Source organism: Gymnoscopelus braueri, assembly GCF_963280865.1.
Source record: "Gymnoscopelus braueri genome assembly, chromosome: 3".
Classification (NCBI taxonomy): domain Eukaryota; kingdom Metazoa; phylum Chordata; class Actinopteri; order Myctophiformes; family Myctophidae; genus Gymnoscopelus; species Gymnoscopelus braueri.
In genome coordinates this window covers 28,293,412-28,319,446 of record NC_137612.1, presented here as the reverse complement: position 1 = coordinate 28,319,446, position 26,035 = coordinate 28,293,412, and the positions used below count along the sequence as shown (strand labels likewise).

Sequence of the window (26,035 nt, the reverse complement as noted above, 5' to 3'; positions counted from 1 at the left end):
TATTATACATCCAGAGAACATTTTTTATTAATTCAGTTTTAAAACAAAGACAAAGCCTCATTTGTCTTAATACAGCAATGGCATCTGAGGCTCCCACAGTTGGGGTTTCCTGTGCAGGTCTGAGAGCGTCGTGGGAAAAGTGACGTGCGAGACTGGCGAACAGAACACTTCAATGAACCCAAGAGAGGCAGAGAGAAAGAAAGAAAGTGAGACGGCGGGACAGCCAGTGGAGAACAGCAACAGGGCCATACGACAAACCACCACTGGGAAAGTGACGGTCCATTTGCCTGGAGGTCATTTATGCGTCTGCCTTCCCTATAACGTTTTTTTTGTTTGGTTTTTGATACCAGGCGTATTTAGGTCCTTGCATACAGTATGTCATATGAAACTATTGGCTTGACCTGCAATGATTAAGGAGTGCTGGGTCAGGTGTGTCGTCGTATCCGGCTGAAGAGGAACGTGTACAGTTGTCGTTTTGGTAAAAAAAAAAGAAGAATATTGTAAACTGGAAGTTGTAGGTACATTAAAAATACGAAGTTATAAATATGTGTATTCAAGAAAAAAAAATACATGCAAATATAAATATGCCAAAAACAGGTTCTTGTTCTCTTCTTCACTTGTGTTTGAGTGGTGAACGGCTCAATCTAAGAAGTGGGGAGGCTCTCAGAACGCACAGGAAATTACTAGGAAGATTGTTATAGATGATGTTCCCTGCTTTCTGACTGGTTGGTGTTCCCTTGCTTACTGGGTTGGCAGGTTAGATGATTGGCTGTTGAGAAAGCGTGTCTGTGTGTTTGAGCAAATCAGGTTCAGAAATTCCTGATGGTCTAATCTTTCTACACAAGTCTCCAGAACATAGCACCTTCTGGTAGACAAATATGAGAGAGAGACACCACACACACACACACACACAGACGGAGAGAGGTGATGTCTTCATGGAAAGAGGGAGAAGTAAGGTGTGTGTGTGTGTGTGTGTGTGTGTGTGTGTGTGTGTGTGTGTGTGTGTGTGTGGTAGAGACAGAAAAAGCTCTCTTTTTCTGTCTCTACCACACAGTAGAGAGGGAGACTTCTCTCTCTACCGTCTCATTGTACATATAACGGGAAAGACAAAAACAAAGGACAAAAATGAAAGAATAGGAGTGGGGTGCAGGAGAGTAGGGAATGATCTACCCCTCCGTTTTAGCCACACACTCCTGTGATGAAGGTAGGAGGGTAGAGAGGAGAGAACAAAAGCACAAAGAGGAGAGAAAAATAAGCCACAGATACCAGACAAATGTGGCGGACGTGGGGAAAGTTCTCTCTGCATCCAGTATCATTATAGTGTGGGGATGAAAGGAGGAAGGGGAGAGAGGGATGAAAGAACAATGAAAAAATTAAAGACAATGGAGTAAAAGGAGGAACAGAGGAAGAAGGGTGTGTGTGTGTGTGTGTGTGTGTGTGTGTGTGTGGGGGGGGGATTCGGGTGGTCTCAGAGTCCTGCGTCATTGTAGGTTGGCGTGGACACCTTCAGGATGCTCTGAGCGTTTTCCTCCAGCAGGGGGCGCCACTTCACCTCTCCCGTCAAGAGCAGGTCCTCTCCGTCCAGCGCATCAATGTACTGCATCTGTACACAACGTCAATACAAATACTGATCACAACCATTTTCATTCATATATGAAATCATTTCTTTAATGGACCTGGGTGGATCAATATTACATTTGGAAAGGGCAAGATAAATTTCCTTCTCAAGTGACTTCAATTTGTAATGATAAAATTGGATATTAATGTTCAATGACGGTTGTCGGTTCACGTGAAAAACATTTAAAAGCAACAGCAAATGTCCAGTGAGTTGAATTCCATGTCAGTTCATCAAGGGCTTTTCTCAATGAAGGACAAAGGATGACAATGGCAAGAGAAGAGAAGTGAGCATGCTGACATGAACGCCATGTTCTGTATTTCTATCAAGTGCTCCACCTGTGAAGACACAATTACACTGTCCCTGTTTACTATGTGTGCGTGTAACTACAGTAAGTGCGTCTGTGTGTGTGTGTGTGTGTGTGTGTGTGTGTGAGAGAGAGAGAGAGAAAGAGAGCATTTGGAAAGACAAACACACACACACGCAGATGCGTACATGCAGAGTCGGGTGGCGAGGATGTCATTTGTTTGTGTTCTGATGTAAGCGTACAACTGCCATGGGTCTGGGATGAGTGCACGCACTCACGCACGCACCTAGTGTGTAACAACCTTTAAAAACTGTGAAATGTGTGTTTTTTCGGGTCCTTCTTTACTTGGAATACTTTGGTATGTTCATGTTTTATTCCAACTCGTAGCAACTGGTGAGACTATACACTATACTACTGGATTGGGCATTTATGTGGGGGAACAACAACATTGTGTTGCACCGGATACGGATATTAGTAGGAGAGTTCTAGAGTAGGCAGGGTCTAGACCGGATCACACTGGTCAATTCAAAATGAAAACCAGGCTTTCCATCGGGTGGAAAGTCTGGTGATGATCAAGGTTAGGTTGATGATACTTGAGAATCTCAGCTTTGATGAGATATATTATTAGGGCCTGTGCTGATTAGTTAACAGCCAACTGTGCCAGTAAGTTACCATCCTCAAACTAGAGGCAATAAGAGAAAAGAGAGGTGGTACAGTGAGTAGAGGTCGACATCTGACAGTGTAGCTCTTGATCCAGAGGGTGTTTCTATCACAAATGACTGAAATGCCTCTACTCACCATCTGCACCACCCCACCCTCCAGCGTCTTAGGAGCTGTTTTAAGTATCACCTAAGCTAATTATTTGTGGTTTATACTTATTAGCGTGCTCTTGTCATGCACCGGAAATCTACAAGCTCACAATGCGTTGCAGCACACATTGTGAGCTTGTTCTACCACTGTTTAAACGGAAATGCAATGACGTCATCTTTAATCTGCTTATCCTTAGAAAGTGGGAAAGGTGTTTTCCTAATAAAAAAATGCACGCACGCACAGACACACACATATAATTACACAGGCATAAGCAGAGGTGCCCTCAGACACAGATACACAAACAAACGGTCTACAGAAAGCAGACGAGAAACAAAAAAGTGCAGGGATTAAATATCAGTTCCTTGAAACAAATAATAATCACTGTCATACCAGAGGTAATGTAACACAAACACTCTGAAATAGAACTGGTAAACAAACACAAGGATCCGAGCACAGATACTTATACTGGAAGTACACAAACAAGAGTGCAAAAAGACACACGCAAATCAAATATGTCAACATATGTGCAGGCACACTTGCACAAGGCAAACGAGGTGAATGCATGCATGCACGCACGCACACGCACACACAATGCATACTGTCTTGCAGGAGGAAGTAATTGTACTTCAAAGACATGCACTAGACACATAGAAACAAACAAGCGTGTGTGCGTACCTGTTTGCGAACGTACTCCACCATGAGCTCCAGCTGTTTGGGGTCTTCGCACTGACGGTTGAACATGTTTCTCCACAGAGCTGCAGCTAACACGCAGTCGTCTGATAAGATTCCCTGCACGCACAAACACGCACACATTAACACACAAACAAATGAACGGAGTAAGCATACGAAACAATGTTGGGCTAATCACTAGTGTCCAGTCTGGTGTCAGTATATACCACTGGAACTTAACTCTCCAAACTACTCCTGATTAGCAGTACTGTGGGCAAACCCATGTACATTTTTACACCCCATGATGATTTAAGGCTGGATGTCTGAACGTGTGTGTGTCTACACTAGGGGTGGGGCGATATGGGTATCTCACGATACGATATCTGTGCCGATATTAGGCCCTCGATAACAATAATATCACGATATTCGATATATTGCGATATCACAATATATTGCATGAAATTTCACAAACGATATATCACGATAGTCCTTGTATTCAATTCATAAACACATAAAATAGCACCAAAGAGTTCAAAATCATCATTACACAAATACAGAGTAGGAAAAACAACGTATCACGAACAAAAAAATAAATACAATTATTATTTATCTCGGAAGAAAGTATCGCGATATATCGCGATATCGTCCCACCCCTAGTCTACACGCACATGCAAGCGTGTCTGTCACTGTCTTACCTCATCATATCCAAATATAGCTGCATAGAAGGTCCCCGTCATTGCCGTCATACTCTCCTTTCTATCCATGGCCATAATCTGTTGCAAGCAGAGACAAGAGACAAAGAGACAGATTAAGAGGGAGGGAGAAAGAATAGCCTCATATCGAGGTGACTCGTCACTAGCAGCATTCTGTTCTCAGAATTCACATATTTTTTCTGCAGAATTCACATATTTTTTCTGCATGAAAACATGAATTAGATTGTTTGGATCATTCAAACAATGGGTCAGGACCTATTTTTGGGTCACCGGTCCATTTCTATGGGTCGTGAGTAAAAATTTTTTTTTTTTTAAACAAAACAATTTTAAGATAAATAAATAAAGATAAATAAAAATTAAATAATTAAATGAAAAAAACTAAGAAATTGTGAGAATAGCAGATTTACAAGCTCAGTGCATCGCGACACGTTGTGAGACACCAAATGAATAATTTGGATCTTGAGCCGAAAAAGTGTGGGAACCACTGCTCTTTACTCTATGGAGTGAAGCCCATAAACATGAATAATAATCTTTCATGACTCGGCTGATGCAGTGTAAACTTGCATTGACATGGCAGCTGCAGTGCAGCACAGCACAGGTTCCCAACGTTAAAGTCAATCATTCAAGCACTGTAAGACCCCAGGGGTCCAGGGGGTCCCCAGCAAAATGTGTTGATACAGCATCACAATCATTTTAACCACTTTATCCATATTTTATACGTTGGCTATTCATAAATAGCAGACATACAAGCTCACAGCTGTAGATCTGCTATTTTTGAAAAAATATATTTTTTTCAAAATTGAAAGTATTAACTCATTCAGTGCCTAACCTATTTCTGGCAGTTTGGCTCCGAGTGCCAGAGCCAAAATTCATTGTAAAAAAAAAGTGCTTAGGAGCCGAGATACAGCCTTTTTCAGTAAGAAGTTAAACAAGAAGTGAATGGAGCAGAACATTTTCAAATCATGATATCTTGGGTTCTGAACATTTAAAAAAAAAGAAAAGAAAAAAAAGAAAAAAAAAGAATGAGTTAAGAATTGTTTTTACACAAATCTTCTCTTCTGGGGGTCTCTGGAACAAAACATTTTCAGATGGGGGTCCGTGGCCAAATACATATCAATTTGGGGGTCCTTGACATGAAAAGGTTTGAGAACCACTGCTGTAAAGGAGGAGCACTGCTGTTCAGTAAAGGAGGGTGGGTAGTGTAGTTAGAGCAGGACAATATGTTCAATATGTCATATCTCAGTCTCTCCCGGCGCATAGAGATGTACAGTATTGGCATTGTGTGACTGACTATCATTATTGACTGACACTTTGTTTATGAGGGTGGAAAGCGAAAGCGTACCATATATACAGTAGAGGCATGAGACACGCCACACTGAAAAACATGCTTACACAACAGGGTAAAGTCTACTCTGTACCATGACCAACATGTGTACTCATGCATTATAGCGGTCATTTCTTATGGGAGGGTGACAGTAGGGCTGCAAATATCCATTATTTGTTTAGCGATTACTTTCTTTTTTGCTAAAACAACAAAAACAGGAAACACTTTGTTATTTATTAATTTTGAGTGTGTTGCATATTCTTTTTCGTTTTGTTTTGAAAATAGTTCGCAATACTAGGGTCCCGGCACGTGGGTACTTGCATAACATTATTGTCATCCATTTCCTCAAAGGAGAACTTTGCCAATATTTAACCCATTAAGACCTGGAACTGTGTCATTTTTAGATTTGAGCTAAAAAGCATTATTTTACACTTTGGGCTATTCAAAAATAGCAGATATACAAGCTCATAGCGCCGCTATGAGCTTGTAGATCTGCTATTTTAGAAAAATCGTGAAAATGTGTGCAAATCTTTGAATATAAATATTTTTAAAGCGAACATTTTTAACTCAAATCTTTGCTTCTGGGGGGTCCCTGGAACAAGATATTTTGATGGGGGTCCGCGGCCAAATACATATAATGTTGGGGGTCCTTGACATGAAAAAGATTGAGCACCACTGATATAGAAACATACGTTTTTTCAGAATACTGTTGGGTTAATGTAAATCCTACACCAGCTCAGTGGCCTTGTGGTTAGGGTGCCCTGAGATTGTCCTGAGTGCCCTGAGATTTGGGAGGTGTCATGACCAGGGGGGGGGGGTGTACTTACTGTACTGTACATCAAGCCGCCTCACACTACAGGAGATAGGCTCCCGACCTTATGGGCCACATGACTCGGGAACCATTGGTTCCCAAGGCTACTTAAACCCATATATTACCGGGAAAGCATCCATGTCATTTTAGATTTTTGCTTTAAGTTATTAAAAAATAGCAGATAAGCTTGTACATCTGCGATTTTTGAAAATCTTTAAATGTTTGAACATTTTAGTTTAGAAGGCATTTTGTAGAATCGGCAACGGGTCTTCATGGGTTAATGTAAATCCTACCATTCCATTGAAAGGACCTCTGCAAATCAGAAACAACACTTCCCAGGCGGTGTGTTCTGCATGCTGAGAACACACTCTCATTCACCTAAACTGGACAATCTGGCTGCCATTTTCTTAGTGCGAGCTCTCAGCACACAAAACACATTGAGAAGTCTTGCGTCTGATTTTCACATGTCCTCACGAGTCCACACAATAGAATAGGGCTGCAAGCAACTATAGATTATTTTCTTAGCCATTATTACTTACTTTTCGATTAATTGAAGAATCAAGAAGTGTACTTAATTTTTACATCAACGAATCGACAATTGGTTGAAAACACTCAAATAGATCTTTTTATACTAGAATCTGATTAACCACTTAAGCCCCGCTTTAGACTTTTTTGTGCAAAAACAAAAGCTTGCAAAACATCGCATTACATCTTGTGAGTTTGTAGATCTGCTATTTTTGCTTGTGACGTGCCCAAAACTGGGATGGTCTTTTTCAGCGAGGTTCCCACAGGCAATGCAGTGTGTCAAGAGAGCAAATATAGATATGGCTCAAGTCTGTCACAAGCCTGTGTGTGTGTGTGTGTGTGTGTGTGTGTGTGTGTGTGTCTGACTGTCCATGTAGAGCAACAGTCATACAAAACTTTGCTACTAATCAGATCACTTAAAGGGATATTTCACTTAAAAAAAAAAAAAAAAACGTCATTTTATCGTCTACTCAGGCTTTTGTGAGCCCCCCAGACTGTTTTTAAGTTGCTTAATTTAGTATTAAGATATTTGATAATCATTTTATCAGACACGCCCCCTTCCTATACAAACCCATTATAACTTCAAACTCAATTTTTAACCTGTTAGATTCATCAAAAACACCCGTCCTTGGTTCTGCTGACTCACCCTGCCCTCCTAATCCGTGAGGGGGCCGTGTTTTTTCGATAACTTTTTTCATTTATTTAATTTAATTTTTGTAATGTATTTAATTTTTTTCATTTTCCAAAACAAATATTAAAAATAAATGACACGGCCCCCTCGCGTATTAGGAGGGCAGGGTGTGTCGCAGAACCAAGGACGGGTGTTTTTGATGAATCTAACAGGTTAAAAATTGAGTTTGAAGTTATAATGGGTTTGTATAGGAAGGGGGAGTGTCTGATAAAATGATTATCAAATATCTTAATACTAAATTAAGCAACTTAAAAACAGTCTGGGGGGCTCACAAAAGCCTGAGTAGACGATAAAATGACGTTTTTTTTTTTTTTTTAAAGTGAAATATCCCTTTAAGTGATCTGATTAGTAGCAAAGTTTTGTATGACTGTTGCTCTACATGGACAGTCAGACACACACACACACACACACACACACACACACACACAGGCTTGTGACAGACTTGAGCCAAATTAAAAATTTAGTTTGAAGTTATAATGGGTTTGTATAGGAAGGGGGCGTGTCTGATAAAATGAATATCAATTATCTAAATACTGAATCAAGCAACTTAAAAACGGTCTGGGGGGCTCACAAAAGCCTGAGTAGACGATAAAATTACCAAAAAATCTTTTGAAAGTGAAATATCCCTTAAGTGTCCCTTTAAGTGTCTCTGTGTGGAACCTGCATTTCCAAGGGGTGGATAAAAAAAAGCCTCTAGTCAGTCTAGGGATAAACCCGCCCCAAATTTGCATTATTATTATTATTATTGTTATTTACCGAATGGGTTCCCAGATTGGTTTAAGGGTGACTCACAATTAAACTAACAAATAGTGACACACCAGATCAAGTTAAATATAAAAATAAAAAAATGATTAGAAGCTTGGAGCATGCTTATAAGCCTTTCATGACATTTTCAGTAAAGGGAAACCCCACCAAACCACCTGGTCCATTAGTCTTCCAATAGTTCAGTTACCCATCAACAGGAACCGTTTCCCCCTAAAGCCTGAACTCAGGGAACCAAATACTCTCCATCTGTGATGTCACCATGACACAAAAAGTGGAGCCGTTCCACTGCATCTTTTAATGGGGAACCCAACTTGGAGAACTATATAATGTTTATTTTAACTTTTACACCCAAATGACCTTTATTTCATAATTGCGCAGTCCGGGACCAGAATGTGTAGCCAAAAAAATCCCTGGAAATTAACCCTGGCAGCTGTCACAGGCTCCACAACGCTTTGGGGCCAGTTAATCATTTTGAATGGAGCAGCTCCAGAACGTGTCGCTTCTTGACATCGACGACTCAAATGACTCAAAACGACTAGTAAAATGCTTAAGAGAATACAGAACATATGGAGGGGGATTACTGTAAAGAGTGCATTTCTCAAAGTTAAATCCTAGATCTGGTAGAACATACCCAATACAAGCATTTGTGTCAGTTATTCTCAACCTTGACATTTGACATGCATTTAGGCCAGCAATTTGTTCATCTCCCCAGACCCCAATCTACACTGTATTACTTAAGTAAAAGTAGCAATACCACCATGTAGAAATACTCTGTTACAAGTAAAAGGCCTGTGTTCAAGATGTTACTTGAGTAAAAGTACAAAAGTATTTGCATCAAAATATCCAATATACCAAAAGTAAAAGTACTACAATGTTTGAAAATAGCAGATCTCCAAGCTCACAATTCGGCTATTTTCAAATGACCTACAGTACGTATAAAATAGGGCTAACGTGGTTAATGTGTGTTTTATAATATAATAATGTATATCTGCAAAGTAACTAAGGTTTTCAAATAATTGTAGTGGAGTAAAAGTACAATATTGGACTCTGAGATGTAGTGGAGTAGAAGTAAAAGTATTGAACATTGGAAATACTCCAGTTAAGTAAAAGTACCTCAAAATTGTACTTAAGTACAGTACTTGAGTAAATGTACTTAGTTACTTTACACCACTGGCCTCGACATAATACTCAAACTGAGGGCCAAGCATGGGAGCCAAACTCTGTGGATTCAGCAGCTGTACTGGACACGTCTACTGCATGGGGGGGAGGACTGTGTCACTCTGAAACAGCTTTCCACTAACTATTGCCACAAAATTGTACAAGTGTATGTAGAATGTGACTGTAGATGTTGCATTGAGATTTCCAATCACTGGAACAAAGGATACTAAGTACAAAACACTAATTAGAAAAGGTGTCTACTGACCTTTGGTCATATACCGTACTTTAGGTTTGGAGGAATACATGTACCTGGCATAAGATACAGTACAATACTTAACCCATTAAGACCTGAGGCCGATTCTAGAAAATGTCTTCTAAATCATAAAACCTATGTTGCTATAATTTCAGTGGTTCTCAAACTTTTTCATGTGAAGGACCTCCAAAATGATATGTATTCGGCCACGGACCCCCATCTCAAAATATTTTGTTCCAGGACCCCCAGAAGCAGAGATTTCAGTTACAAATGTTTGCTTTAAAAATATATATTCAAAGATTTGCAAAAATGTTCACGATTTTTCAAAAATAGCAGATCTATATCTGCTATTTTTGACTAGCCAAAGATATCTAAAATGACACAGATACGGAACGTATCTGTGTCTTAATGGGTTAAGATATGTTGATCTTTTTTGTGGTGAAAATTGGGTTGAGTAGTGACAGCCAAATGCTGGCCAATTAAACTGTGGTTTATAAGCTTGCCTATTCTATGAGCCACGTTGGTCTAGGCCTAGGGCTTACCAAACGGTGTTCCAAAACACACTGGTGTGCCGTGACACATGTCCACGTGTGTCTTGGGAGTTTGTAACAACCACACATTATTGCAACACATACTAACTATACAAAAAGTTATTCATTATATTTTGATGCGATGGCGACGCGTTAAGACCTTGTAGATGTGAAATTCTCTTTTTTTCAAAGATAATTTTTTGGGCTTTTATGGCTTTATTTGACAGGAGGAGAGATGGGGGGTGACACACAGCAAAGGTCGTCGGGATCGGGAGTCGAACCCGCGACTCACCCAGGTGCCCAGATGGTTACGCCAACCGTCCGGGCCAGATGTGCTGTTGATATTTTTTGTCATTTCTACTTTTGAATACTGGAGTATTTTTAAAAGCGGGTACTCCAGTACTTAAACTCAAGTACAAACTTGACTGAGGAACGTTCACTTTATAATATTTGACCTAGAGTATCTATACTTTGACTCAAGTACTGAGTGCGAGTAGCCTACAGTGTCAAACACTGCATTTATTAATTTATTTGTTTAAATGAATTCAAATATAGGGGCAATGTCTAGCTCTTATTTCATTCTAAACCTCTTGTGGGCCTGTAAAATCCCGAGTGATATGAATTGGTAAAATACCGGCCACTGTGGCCACTGGATGAAATATTTAACGCTGAACAGTATGTGATGTAAGGTAGCTCGCTACTCCTGGTGCTATTTATATAAAGAGCTCAATGGGGAGCTATGTGCCATGATGCTCCATGTGCCATGATGCTGCTGTGGAGTGGGAGCCAAGGTTAAGCGGTGAACACACTACGAGGTCTCTAGTATTACTCCTTGGGTCCAACATGACAGAAAGGGGTCAGACATGAGAAATGACTATGGAGTTTGTGAGGTCACACACACACACACACACACAGTCTATTTTCATGTATAACTCAGGCTTTAGGGGGTGGGTTTTTAGGGTGTGTGTGTGTATATAGTGTGTGTGTCCTCCTCACATAGTGTGCTGTGGTGTGTGTCATAGAATCATGGCATGCGTAAAATTCATGTCCTGTGTGGATGAACAAGGACCCCCTTGAAAACAAGATGATGCGTCTGAAGGGGCTTATCCTATAAAAGAAATGTCTAAATAAAATAAAAATAAAAACATGACTAAATCTGCATACACATGGATAAATGTAAAACCAAGCACACAAACGCGAGCTTACCCCCATTATCTTGCTCCTCTGTTCCACATCCTCCCACATGGAGTGAACGATGTAACGACACATGTACTTCCCTGCTCTGCCTTCCTGCCGCATCCTCACCAAACACATCCTGGTGGGACAGAGAAGACACACAAACATTAAAAAGAGAGACAATGGTTGACAGACTAAAGACAAAGAAGGACAGGGTGGACATATACTGTAGGGGGTGAAGGCAGGAACTAGTCACTGAGCATTCAATAGTGAGCAAATCATGCATATCCTTAAGTGTGTGCACGTTTCTGTAACTTTTGGTTCTCGTTGCAACTCACCATACATGTAGCTGCGCCACCAGGAACCAAGAGTTGAGCGTGTCTGGGAGGGAGCATCCTAGACACACACACACACACACACACACTTAATTTTGCTAAGTTGCTAGACAATAAAGAAATGTCTACTCCAAACCAATGCAGCAGTACCAGAGATATGCTGACCCTTTTATTACCGACTAGGCTTCAACCTGCAAAAAAACGTTAGTACTCTCTTACCCAGAATGTTAACATGTCAGATTTACAATGTACATGAGTTCCCCGCCAGGATGTGCGTTCTTATGTCAGATGATCGGGGAAATCAGGATACTACTGGAGGCAACACAAATTGACCGGGTTGTGGCATAACCAACTAACTGGTAGTCTCTAGTAGCCTGGCGTAGCTAGACTATATCACTGCGTGGATATGAGTCTGGTGCTTCCATGAGGACGTTTTTTTTCCCAAGGGGCGGGATCAAAACAATGGCCCTCGACACAATTGGTTAGACCTACAACCAACTACCAATTACAGTCTCCCATATTCGAATACTGGGCCGTGATTGGTTACCCACGTCTTCTGGAGCAGGAAATGGATTCTCTATGGAGCGGTGCCAGACCCAAATCCCAGAGTGCAATTTTTTTTTGCACTCGCAGATTCGTCTGGTCCCAGGCTAAGTCTCTAGTACCAGGTCAGATTACCTGACATCACTTGGGGAAATTTTTCAGACTTTCCATCGCTCGCTCTACAGGCACAGGGCACTTTTGAGAACATCATCACATGCTAATGTAATACTCAGCAGATCATGGAAACACATTCTGATGTTCAACCTTGGCACAGTGCCCCTTTAAAAGACATTCAAAGATTCAGTCTCATTACCCCTTGGCAGGGGGCGATCCTTTCCATTTTCATATGGTGATTCGTTGCCCATTACAAATCGCTGATACATACATGACCATGACTGGATCGCCAGGAGGTGGCAGGAGTAGAAGGGTGTCATATACAGTAAATATTTACCATGTGCGGGTGTTAGAGGTAGTACGGTAATGGAGTTGTGCGGAAGGGGATTGCATGTGTTTTTAGATCTAGTTGGACCTTTGGCTTGTCGAGACGGAGAGATTTATTTGAGACTTGGGTTGAGTTTATTATTGGAGTAAATATAAGCCTCCATAGTCTTTTACAGCAGGGTTAGGTCACAGTATAGAACTAAGTGAAATCAAAGCCAGTGTGGATGATCTTTGTGTGTGAAGATAACATATCGTCTTGTATTTGAAAATATTAACCCTAACCCAGCGGTCAGAGGTGAAACATTAAAACGATTGATTTTTATAAAAGTGCATCCTCTAGTCAAACAGCAGCTCCCTTTGAAAAGTCTGTGTCTGTGCTGGCTCCCAGCCGCTCCGGCCTGGCGGAGATAATCTCATACATATGAAACTACTCCAATGTGCAGAGCAATGCTTTGATGAGCAGGCATATGGAGGCAGGCTGTCAGATCTCGGTTAATTGGTTAAAATCGCTTAATATCGGCGTGGGAAAAAAACTACTGGTGACATACGACTAAACGGAACAAGCCTAATTACCACAGGCCAATTATCCAAAGCTGAGACTAAATGTAATAATGGCTGTTGAGAAACAAGAGAAGCGGGAGAAAGCAATGAAAAATATGAAAAAGAGAGAAATGGAAAACCAGATGTGTGCATGCGTGTGTGGCAGTAAAACATCTTATAAATGTGTCAGGCGGGTGGTGACAATGTCCCTGTGGCCATCATATTTGTTTGGATCAGTCCCATTACCAACGCGGCACTGTGTAGCTGGACCAGTACCAGTACACAACAAGTACTGAACTCTCTCTGTGTGTGTGTGTGTCCTAATGGACCCTGGAGTAGAGGGTAGCATGGGTCCAAGAAATCGGACCCAGACCGAAGCGGACCCGTGGATAATGGGACCGGTCCGAAGGAAAAATACGAAATTACTGGACCCGGTCCAAAACTGACCCGTGGATAACTGGACCCGGGCCGAAGCGGGGACCGGGGTAAACTGGACCCGAAACGGACCGAGGATAATTCGAAGTTATTAGACCCGGTCCGACCTGGTCTCTAGACCCGTACTGGACCCGATGCTCATTTAATGCTCATTTCATCGTGGCTCTGTGTCGCAGACAAATGGAGAACATGTGCTCCGATTATCGGCCACCGATTTTCACTTCAAATTACTCAATCGGTGATCGGCAATTTACCCGATCCGGAGAAACAGATCTTTAATGGCCACCATTTGAGTGGTATAAAAGTAAATCTATGTATGGTCGTATAATATCGCTTCGCAGCTTTGTGACAGGACCAGACATGCTCCCCTTCCCCCCCACACACAGGGGAACGGTTTTGACAATCATTTTTGGAAATATTAGAATTTCCCCCATTACGCACAAGATCGGCATCGATGATCAGTCCCCAAAAACCTGATAGGACCGCAAAAAAGCAGTCCAAGTACAGACTACAGACCAACTCGGGTCCAGTGTACTTAGCCTAGAGGGTTTAAGTGGTTAATTTGACGTAATAAAAACGCTGTATGTACAGTATTGAAATGGATGCCAGGCCATAGAACGTTCTTCTCAGCTCTCATATACACAACACATGTCCCTCTCACATACACAACACACTTACTTTCAAAAAAGTCATCATAATTGATTCTCTCTACGCAGCATGTGTACATCCGCAAGGCAGCAATCTTGATTTTCTGTTGAGAGACAAAGGGGGAAAAAGAGAAAACAAATATCATTAGCAAAACAACTATTCAAAGAAGTGTTTCCAGCTAGGGACACACGCTCTGCCATGTACATACATAAGTAGAAAACAATAGTGAAATGGTTTCGTTTTATTAAAACAGGGTTTGCATTCTACACGGATTGTCTGTACATAAAGTGCAATGCTGTGCCGCCCTAGCGTAGAGCACACGCCATTCGTACGGATGGTTGGGGTTCGAACCCTGCCTAGGGTAGACGTCAGCAAGGGCATGCGGTCGCAACGGGTTCCTAGCGCCAAATCAAATCAGATCTGAGCCAAGTCTCCTGAGGAGGTCTTAGACGGGAGTCTCCAGACGTAAAAACGGATGATGATGACAGACTGTATGTACAGAGACAATACTGTATACATAATTGTCTGTAAAGTATGTCTTTCCATCAAAAGTAGACCAATCATAGCACACACCTCTAGGAACATTACATCATAAAACAGAACCACCCAGTGAAGTGAATGTCAACATTTTAGTCATTTAGCACCCTTGGCCTATAACTACCAACTAAAATCTCCTATTAGTGCAGATATTACTAAGTATTAATGAAACTGTCGTCACAATACACTATCGATACAGGCGTTTTGGCCCAAAAAAATCTGATATTTGATTTTGCCCAGCCCCATTTTGAAATCACATCATCACAACATGTACAGTTGCCAAATGAGCATGCTGGATTTGAAAATAACATGTTTTGGGTGATTTGATTAGGCCCATGTTTTAGTCATTCAACACCAGCTGTAGGCCTACTGACTGTGTCAGACTTCCGAAAACATAAATTGAGCTGCTGATAAACATTAACTTTACTGCTCACACAACTAAAGACCTTTGTCTTGTTTTTTTTTTTCTGAATATGTCCTAGAGCAGTGGTTCCCAACCTGGGGGGTGCCTCATCTGTTTTGAGGCTGTAAAAATAAGATTTGAAACATTTTGCACAAAAACAGAATGCTTTCCAGACATTTTTCTTTTCTTCCCCCACACCCCAATTCCCCCCCAATTTAGTAGTTATATCAATTCCGAGTATTCCCCTCATGTGTAGTCCACATCACTTCTAACCCCTACAGCTGGTCATGGGTGTTGACAGACAACCATGTCTCCTCCGATACAGATGGAGTCACCAGTCGCTTCTTTTCACCTGACAGTGAGGAGCTTCATGGGGAGGATGCAGCGCATGCGGAGGGCCACGCTCATTTGACTCCACACCAAGCTCAACGGGCACCCTGACCAATCTCCCTCCCCGGCCCCGCCTAGCTTTCCGCCCGTGAACACGGCCAATTACAGTATGTTTGTTGGAGAGCCCAGCCAAGCAAGGTGCACCGTAGGGCAGGGGTCTTCAACGTTTTTCAGCCCAAGGACCCCCTAGCTGAGAGAGAGACGAAGCAGGGACCCCCACTACATTGCATACAATTGTGTTGCAGATTAAACTTTTTCATAGATTTCATAGATAGCTTCATTGACTCATCAGTGTTGTGTAAATGAATGTTTTTGTCTATCAGTGGTGTAAATTTATGTTTTTTGTTCATTTCAGACATTTAACCACTTAAACCTTCAATACTTGTACTTGATTTGCTCATTTTCCCCATCTACACCAAACATCGTTGCCGAAAATAGCCGATACAAGCGCACAACCTCTTGCAGCGCGAGGCGTTGCGAGCTTGTAGATCTGCTATTTTCGGCTAATGTTCCTCAGAATAGAGATGCTAGGGTTCAAGTGGTTAATGTAAAATAAAATATAAAGTCTTATCACAAAGATTTGGCGGACCCATGGAGTAACTCTGAGGACCCCCAAAGGGTCCTGGACCCCCAAAGGGTCCCTGTCGTAGGGGATTCAAACTCCTAGCCTAGCCTCTATGGTGGTCGGCAAGAACTGTACCCCTGCAACACCTGGACGCCTCTCCAGACCATTCCTAAAAAAAAATCTTTATCTACAGTACATCTCATTAGGGATGATTGCCTCTATCATCATTATTAGCCCAGAGATAAAAAGGCTGCAGTTTCAGCAAGTGGTCTTTTAAATGGTGTAATTCGGTGGTAATTCCCTTAAACACCACCCCTTCCACTATCTCCCATACACTAGTGTCTGTGTGATCAGATCTTTCCCAGTGTCCCCTCTAGTGGAAAATTATCCTTTGCTTTGCTTGTTGTTCTGCTCCAATCCTTGTGCAAGTTGCTCACATGTGACAGAGAGGCCGAAGGGCTTGGCAGTGGCAAGCGTGGGTTTGGGTTTTCTAAGAGGTGGTGTAACAGAGGTATGTAGAGCCTAGGCTCTTTTTGGACTGGCAAAATTGAGCAGTGCCCGTGTGGGCACAATTTGCAATCTGTGTGACTTCACATCCTTTTACAGGCCAGGGGTTTTTTCCCTTGTATACTGTAAACCAGTGGTTCTCAACCAGTGGTCCTTGAGGAGGTACCAGGGGGTCCCCAGCTAAATTAGTTAACATAGCGTCACAATCATTTTAACCACTTAGCTTTGGCTATTCAAAAATAGCAGATATACAAGCTCATAGCACGGCACCACTATGAGCTTGTAGATCTTCTATTTTAGAAAAATCTTGAAAATGTGTGCATATCTTTGAATATATATATTTTTAAAGCCAACATTTTTTAACTCAAATCTTTGCTTCTGGGGGTCCCTGGCACAAAACATTTTCAGATGGGGGTCCGAGGCCAAATGTATATCAATTTAGGGGTCCTTGGCATGAAAAAGGTTGAAAACCACTGCTGTACACTATTTTCCCCTATTGCCTCCATCTCTCACCCCCCCCCCCCAACCTGTGATAGTGTCAATAATAGCTTTCACACCTCAGAATATAAAACACACAAGACTGCACAATTACTCCTGTACCATATGATTTCTGCACCTATAATCAATATCAACATTTTTGCATATCAACCACATCAAAACATTTCATCCCAGTGAGAAATATCACTGAAATGATATACTTTGTTGACCAAGGTCCCCCAGGGGTCTATACTTGGTCCACTACTTTTTTCCCTCCACACCAAAATCCCTTCACCAAAAATAGCAGATATACAGCTCTCAAAGTGCGACACTTTGAGAGCTGTATATCTGCTATTTTTGGTGCAATTGCAATTGCAATGCGTCGTAAGATTGTACTTTAGATCTGCTATTTTCGCAGAATGTTCGCAGAACGTTCGTCTTTTATAATTTATGACATGCCAGAATATGGACTCTAGGGTTCATGTGTTTAAATTGTGTTCCTAATTTTCTAAACTGTATGTATAATTTGAACCAGCTTTCCGCCGACTGTGGGCTGCAGTGCAATCGGAATTCATTAATTTCAATGGAGCAATGACAGTTCACACATGAACGTGAATTTGTATCCATTGTGGGAACACATATGCTCAATTTCTTTCTAAAGTTTTTATTTTAATGAAGAGTAGAAAGGTTTTCAACAAGACAATGAAACAATAAGACTGAACAATAAGGTTTTCAACAAGACAATGAAACAATAAGACTGAACAATAAGGTTTTCAACAAGACAATGAAACAATAAGTCTGAACAACAAAGTTTTCAACAAGACAATATAACAATAAGTCTGAACAATAAGGTTTTCAACAAGACTATGAAACAATAGGTCAATAAGAATCACAGTCAAAATCATAAAATAACCTTTTGGGTTTAAATTCAGTTGATCTTACCAATATATTTTACATTAACCACTTAAACCCTATACTCAGTTGACCAGGGTCTTGATATTAACCACTTAAACCCTATATTCAGTTGACCTGGGTCCCCCAGGGCTCTATACAAGGCCTGCTCCTTTTCCCCTCTATATCTACACTCTTAGGGCTAGTACACACTGCAGGATATTTGCTCCGATTATGCTGTCGGGGACCTTTTATGGCGCTCGCCGCCAAAACCCCCAATCTGACACAGATCGGGCTTTGATCGCAGAGGTTTTGCTCGCTGTGTGTGAAAGGCTCTGCGAGAGGATCGGGCCGCGATAATAGCTCTCGGCGATGCCTTCCCGAGTTTTTCTAGATATCTAGCAGGTTTGATATTTGCCTCTGTCGCCGACTGGACATCATACAGATCATACGTGTTTGGGTGGATTGATTGGTGCATTCCTGCCTGACTGACTGACCACAAGGGATCTGGAAACCCTGACCACCACACATAATTACCCAGTTAGTCACCCACCCAGATCCAAACCCACACACATCTGATTTCCCATGATCTTTACAGGTAGATGTCCGTTGCTCCACACATTCAAAATGTGTGTTAGTTACATAGCGTTTGTCTATCTGACCTCTTTCTACACAAAGACACACGTAAGGACACTAGGACAGCTTCCTTATCTGCCGACTCTACAGTGTATATGTAACCAACACACATTTGGAACACCTGTCCTCTTTTAGACACACACACACACACACACACACACACACACACACACACACACACACACACACACACCTTCTGCCCGTCGACTCTAGCCTATATTCATTCCTATATGACCTTTGGTCTACATGCTTGCTTCATACAGACATGGGACCATGGCCAAAAGGTCTGTGGGCTTCATTTAACCAAGCAGTGCTCAAACACAACACAGCTTGGTGTCATGTAGCCTAAACAGACAATATGGAGACAATGTACTACTGTGAGTCTGCAACAATGAAAATATGTATATTTTCCTCAAAAATGTACGGACCATATTAACACATTAAAACCCCTATAACTCCAAAACTTTTTACGTTGGGGAAAACGACTCATTTTGTATGCGCGATCGCTGCGCCATTGTGACCCGCGTGAAAGATGTTATCGTTCCAGGCGTTAGCCAGGACCATCGTGCAAAATGCACGCATGCTTTGTTTCACATGGATTGCTCGTCTTGGAGTCCACAGCTTAAACAGCGCCGCGCAGCTCAACGGTGAGATTTCTGGCACTGAACGTAATCTGTTATTATAAAATTCTGGCAACGAATGTGTTAACAGCTATACAATTGCATCTCTGGCAGTATCAGGTGCAGCATCTAAAATAGTGTGTAAAGTTGATTTACTGAGAAAAGATTTCCTTCATCTTTTCTTTTATACACTTTTACACACTACAAGAAAAAAATATTTTCGAGCGACGGAAATAAGCGGATTTAGCCTAGATCTAATGACGGCCGTTCTGAGCTGCGGTTTGGGGGGTCCGCGAAATGGAGAACTTTGCTCGTTTTGAACTGGGGGTCCGGGACCCCTCTCATCAAGACTTAAGAACGTCAAATCAAGGTAGGAAAACGCCAAGGCGAAATTCTCCTTTAATTAACAGTTGTCTCTGAAAGTGCAGTTTAATGACAAAATATTAACCTGGAAAAGCAAATGTAAAAAAAAAGGGTTGGGAAAAACTGGGAGCAAGTATTACCCCATCCGTCTGATTTCAGGGGCATTTTGAGATATCTGGGTCCATTTTCAACCATTTGCCTCTGTATATTTTTAATGCCGGCTTCCTTCATCCCTCCATAATACCTTCTCTCAATCACTCATTCGCTCCCCCCTCCCCTGACTCCCTCGCCTATCTATCATATTTTATTGTCCTGTGAAGCCGATGGCCGCTTGGTTAAGCTCCACGCTTCCTCCCTCTCCAGGCATCCTGCCTCCCAATAATTCACTTTCTCCCACTCCAACCGACCATCACTCACCCATTTGTTGTATTTGAGGGGTCCTGTGAAGCCAATGGCCTCGATGAGTTTGGTGAAAGCTCCCACCTCCTCTTCCGAGTGCTGGGCCTGGGGTGAGTCCTTCACATTAAAGAGCTGGGGGGGAGAGATAAAAGATAAGAACGTGGACCTTAACTCATTAAGATCGGGAACGCATTATGTGTCATTTTAAGATTTCTTTGGCCATTCAAAAATAGCAGATATACTGTACAAGCTCATAACGCGGCACCGCGCTACGAGCTTGTAGATCTGCAAAAAAAATATATCGTGATTTTTTTTGCAAATCTTTGAATATACGGTATATATTTTTAAGCAAACATTTATAACTCAAATCTTTGCTTCTGGGGGTCCCTGGAACAAAATATTTTTCAAATGTTCGCTTTAAATATATATATTTTTTCAAAAATAGCAGATCTACTACAAGCTTGTAGCGCTATGATCTTGCAGATCTGCTACTTTTGAATAGCCAATGAAATCTTAAAATTACAGAGATGTGTTCCTGGATTGAATGGGTTAAATTTATTTAGACTGGCATCAACTCAGTCAGTTTTCTGATCCAGTCTAATAACCTTCCAGTCTACTAACCGTAATTCCCTTAGAAAACAGGTTCTGGTAGGGCCTACCCATAAACCTATGAAACTGTACAAATCCTGCAAGTTTATCCATGTATTTCTTGGTATATTGTGTTTGGTATGTCAATGTTTTATTCTAACTCGTAGCGACTGGCGGGGACTAGGCTACTCAATTCGGCATTCATGTGGGGGAACAAAAACATTGCGCCTTAGACCGGATCACACTAGTTAGTTGGGAATGAAAACCAGACTTTTTCGCCACGTGGAAAGCCTCAAGACGCAAAAGGTTATTGCACCATTATATAGTAACATACGTACGTTTGTTAGATGTTTATGTGATCACGCTGACAAACTGAATAATAGAGAGATCATGTTGATCCTATATGGATCTGGATGCTTTGACAACACTGTTCTCAATATTCATGCCAAATAAACCATGGCAAACTGAAAGAGAGAAAGAGTATGGGAAAAGAGTCTGATGGGGGGAAAGGGGGGAGTTTGAGTACAGTAGAGGGGAAGAGAGAGTTAAAGAGAAAGAAAGGAGAGGAGGGTGATGTAGGGAAGGGGAGAGCGCATGATGGGCGGAGAAAAACAGAGGCCAGAGAATGCGAGGGGGGCAGAGAGATGAGTTAAATAGGAAAAGGGGGTGAAAAGAGGGCGCGTGAGAACAGCCTTGATAAAGACGTCCAGATGTCACATACTGCAGAGAGAGGCCTCACAAAATGAAAACAAGCCGAGGGACATGTTGCTCCCAAAATAGGTTCTATGCTCTGTCTGTGTTGTATCACATCAACAGCACAGTGCGCATCCAACTTCACACACGCATGCACTGTAATATTACAACCGTGTACAACTGTGAATTGATGACCTGTTACCTATCATGGAATCACTTCAACGCAGCAGGCTAATCATTATGCTCATTTATTAATCCAACGGTGTCGCTCGTCAAAAATGGATGATCTGATCTACAGTCTCACAATGTGTTAAGATGCTTGTAGATCGGTTAATTTTGGCAGGCAACATTTTTGGATTCACTCGCAGGGAGGCGTTTTCTCCAGTGACACAGACACGATTCCATTTCATCAGTAAGAAGTGTGTAAAGTATAGTAACTTGCAAACAAACAGGAGAAGGGCGCACGCCACACACCAGTATTGATGAGGTGCTGCTGACCTTGGTAAATACGTCTAATAGTAAAGAAAAGGCTGCACACTCAATACAGCCACGATGCAGGATTTATTTAAAGAACACCAACGTTTCGACCTGGAAAGGTCTTCTTCAGGGATTGAATTCCGTGAAGACGACCTTTCCAGGTCAAAATGTTGGTATTCTTTAAATAAATCCTGCGTTGTGGCTATGAGTGTGCGGCCTTTTCTTTACTTTTAAAGTGTTAAAATCATTTCATTGCAAAACCAAGAATCCACAATTCGCAAGTAAATATTGAACCGTACAATTCAATAAAAAACGAGAACTATTGCTCCCCTAAGTTTGTTCACCTCTTGCGTTTATACTCTTGTATAGGGAAGGGCATGAAAAGTATTTTTTTTAACTTTTGGTGAGGCCAGCACCTCTCCAATATATAGCAGGCTATGTATCCTGCTAACTTCTTATAATAAATTGCTGTCATTGTTGGATGCATTTCATTATGTTGACTTGAAAATGATCTTTACTAATCGGCTATTGGGCGGAGAAAATGGAAAATGCCCATCCCTACTCTTGGGACAATTGAAGGGTAGAATCAAAACTCACGACTCATCATGATGAGTAATCAAGGTGTGTTTGATTTACACAATGCTATTTATAATTCTAAATTCAATTTCAAGTTTCCGGCATTCTCACATTCAAATGTATGTTATTGTGAACTGAAAAGTCTGAAAACTATTATCGGGATACAGTGTCAGGATTCTGCAGAGGTTTACAATATTTACAATAGGTTTACAATTGTCATCATTGTGTGCATTTGAATTAAGCAGCTTTTGAGTTTTTGATCTTCTGTGCAATGTTTGTGTGGTAATGTTACTTATGACTGCATGAATCAGTCCCAACAAGATCGTACATAACCTGTGTGTGTGTGTGTGTGTGTGTGTGTGTGTGTGTGTGTGTGTGTGTGTGTGTGTGTGTGTGTGTGTGTGTGTGTGTGTGTGTGTCTTTACCTGTGCGGTTCTGTGCAGTGTCCGACATGGTGTCAGGAAGGGGGAAGAGGTTCTGGCCAGCCGACAGGCCACTAATGTTCTGGCCAAACAGGCCTCTTGATCTAATACCTACATGGATTAAAGCACAGACAGAGTATAGATCATAGAGAGAAGGAAGCAAAGGCAGATGACCGTGAAGAAACTTTAAGAATGAAATGTGGTTCATCAGAAAGTAGAGTTGTTCCGACCGATACAGATACCAGTATGGGAAAAGCTGCCCATACGGCCTAAAATACTGGTATCGGTGAGTATGGCAGTCTATGCCATCACGATACCACATAATGTATCACATGATGATGTGTCATTTACAGTAATCAATTATTTGGGATTTTGAATGCTTCAGTTGATGTTGCACTTCTCAAACGGTTTTAATTTCAAGGACCACCTTAACTCTAATGGAACCAAATGGACCCGTTACAGACCTGTGAGGGTCATTTGGAACCCCCTCAAGGAACCCAGAGGGTCCCCACTAGATTTATATTGATATTACACACTGGTATTGGATCGGTACTCGGTATCGACCGATACGCAAGCTATGGGTATCGTAATGAGTAAGGACATTATTTTATCGGTACATCTCTATCAGAAACGGGGAGAGACATGAAGGGAGCGAAGAGGAGGACACAGGGTTGAGGGTGACAGCTGTGACCGCTAGAGAATTAAAAAGTGAAGAGGTATTTGACACTATTTTCAGAGCACCACGGACAGTTTTTAAGTTGCTTGATTCAGTATTTAGATATTTGATATTCATTTTATCAGACACGCCCCCTTCCTATACAAACACATTGTAACTTAAAGGGATATTTCACTTTAAAAATAAATTTGGGTCATTTTATCGTCTACTCAGGCTTTTGTGAGCCCCCCAGACCGTTTTTAAGTTGCTTGATTTAGTATTTAGATATTTGATAATCATTTTATCAGACACGCCCCCTTCCTATACAAACCCATTATAACTTCAAACTCCATTTTTAACCTGTTAGATTCATCAAAAACACCCATCCTTGGTTCTGCTGACTCACCCTGCCCTCCTAATACGTGAGGGGCCGTGTTTTTTCGATTACTTTTTTCATTTATTTAATTTAATTTTTTTAAAGTATTTTTTATTTATTTTTTCCCAAAAAAATAAATGAAAAACGTTATCGAAAAAACACGGCCCCCTCGCGTATTAGGAGGGCAGGGTGAGTCACCAGAACCAAGGACGGGTGTTTTTAATTAATCAGAAAATTGTCTGATAAAATGAATACCAAATATCTAAATACTGAATCAAGCAACTTAAAAACGGTCTGGGGGGCTCACAAAAGCCTGAGTAGACGATAGAATGACCAAAAGTTGTTTTGAAAGTGAAATATCCCTTTAAAACTCCATTTTAACCATGTTGGATTCATCAAAAACACCCATCATTGGTTCTGTTGACTCATCCTGCCCTTCTAATACGTGAGGAGACGGTGTTTTTTCAATTACTTTTTTCATGTTTTTTTAATATATTTTTGGGGAAATGGAAAAAATGTAATACAATAAAAAAATGTAATGAAAAAAGTAATCGAAAAAACAAGGCCCCTCACGTATATTAGGAGGGCAGGATGAGTCACTAGAACCAACGATGGGTGTTTTTGATGAATCTATTTGAAGTTATAATGGGTTTGTATAGGAAGGGGGCGTGTCTGATCAAATGAATATCAAATATCTAAATACTGAATCAAGCAACTTAAAAACTGTCTGGGGGGCTCACAAAAGCCTGAGTAGACGATAAAATTACCAATAAAAAAAAAAGAAGTGAAATATCCCTTTAAGCACAGAACCACCTGGCTTGTTATCTACAATCTAATGTGTCTGGTGGGTAGACATTAGACAAAGTCCTACATGCATTTGACTGGTGGGCAGACAGTGTTAATTCCCCACCCTGTGAATGCCAGTCATTTTTGTGCCCATGTCTCTTGAGCTTGAGAAGAGTAGGTCATAGGCCATTCATTCAATCAGAGACATACAACAGGTGGGTCTGTCCCGTTTAAAATGTGTAATACGAGAGAATCCAAGACTCAAGTTCACCTCCACAAGCTAATAAGATAAATGAGTAGGCGGACTAATCTTATTAACTATAGCTAGCAGTAGGTGTGTCAGTGGTGGAAAGTAATTAGATTTACTCAAGTACTGTACTTAAGTTAATGTACTTTTACTTTACTTGAGTATTTCCAATTTTCAATACTTGTACTTTTTACTCCACTACAATAATTTGAAAACTTTAGTTACTAGTTACTTTGTAGATTTGAATTATTATTACAAAACATACAATACTTACTTCAGCCCTATTTAAACTTTGGCCATTTGAAAATAGCAGATCTGCTATTTTCAAATGATTTTTAATTTTGTATACATTTGAAAACTTGTGAAATGGGACATTCTGCATAACGACATACTTTTGTACTTTTACTCAAGTACATTTTGAATTCTGGACTTTTACTTGTAACAGCGTATTTCTACAGGTACATTGCAGTATAAATACTTTAACTTAAGTCAAAAGTACTTTTTACACCACTGACTATAGTTAGCTTAGCTGTAGTAGGTGTTTTGTTTACATGTTTCACGGTGGGCTCTTACTTAATCCTCTAGTTAGTATCATGTTGGGATCACAGCTGATTGACCCTGTTATTATTGACCAACAACATTGTAGGACATGATGGTTGGCTCTCAGGCTGAGAGACAGCTATTATTAGCCAACCAAGCTAACGTTAGGTAACGACGCTTGGTGATGAACAACGTTACCTTTCCTCTGGTCGCTGCTGTCACATGAATGCTTCTGACTGCGAACTGTAGCGGTCGCCGATACATGACCGCGTTAGGAGTTCTACAGTATTATTATGATATGTCACTTAATTGTTTTCCCAATTACCGTAAACCTACAGTAACGCATAAACCGTCCCCCACCTCCTCTTTCCCTGGCTGCAATGTCAACGGAATCTGTCCCACTTTCAATTCTGTCCGTCTGGAACAGGGTGCGCTTATACTGATTCCGCTAGGGCACCAGTAGCCCTGATACATGTCATATATTATATGACCGTCATGGATGAACTTCAACCTGGTGTTTGAACTTTCTCCCTTTTTGGCCCCTACATCTACATAAACGTTAAAATGTCAGATATAAAGTGTTTACCCTCGGATGTTA

General features: G+C 41.1%; 1 protein-coding gene across 1 annotated transcript; it reads right to left on the bottom strand.

The window, feature by feature from the left end:
• Positions 1 to 25,835, bottom strand: uqcc1 (ubiquinol-cytochrome c reductase complex assembly factor 1). Its single transcript, XM_080424766.1, has 9 exons — positions 25,636 to 25,835; positions 22,837 to 22,944; positions 20,096 to 20,209; positions 14,320 to 14,392; positions 11,686 to 11,743; positions 11,378 to 11,486; positions 4,097 to 4,174; positions 3,408 to 3,521; positions 1 to 1,603 (listed from the first exon to the last, which is right to left on the bottom strand). Exons 1-9 carry the CDS (start codon positions 25,699 to 25,701, stop codon positions 1,469 to 1,471), a joined length of 855 nt encoding a protein of 284 aa, XP_080280892.1. The 5' UTR covers positions 25,702 to 25,835; the 3' UTR covers positions 1 to 1,468.
• Between the last annotated feature and the right edge of the window lie 200 nt (positions 25,836 to 26,035).

Bases quoted from the DNA above. Each gene is read 5' to 3' on its own strand.
- uqcc1 (XM_080424766.1), bottom strand. From the start codon at position 25,701: ATGTATCGGCGACCGCTACAGTTCGCAGTCAGAAGCATTCATGTGACA. The intron at 14,393-20,095 runs GTGAGTGATGGT...GTCTCTCAACAG, and splicing joins CCCTCAAATACAACAAATGG to AAAATCAAGATTGCTGCCTT. The intron at 4,175-11,377 runs GTAAGCTCGCGT...TGCTTGCAACAG, and splicing joins AGAGGAGCAAGATAATGGGG to ATTATGGCCATGGATAGAAA.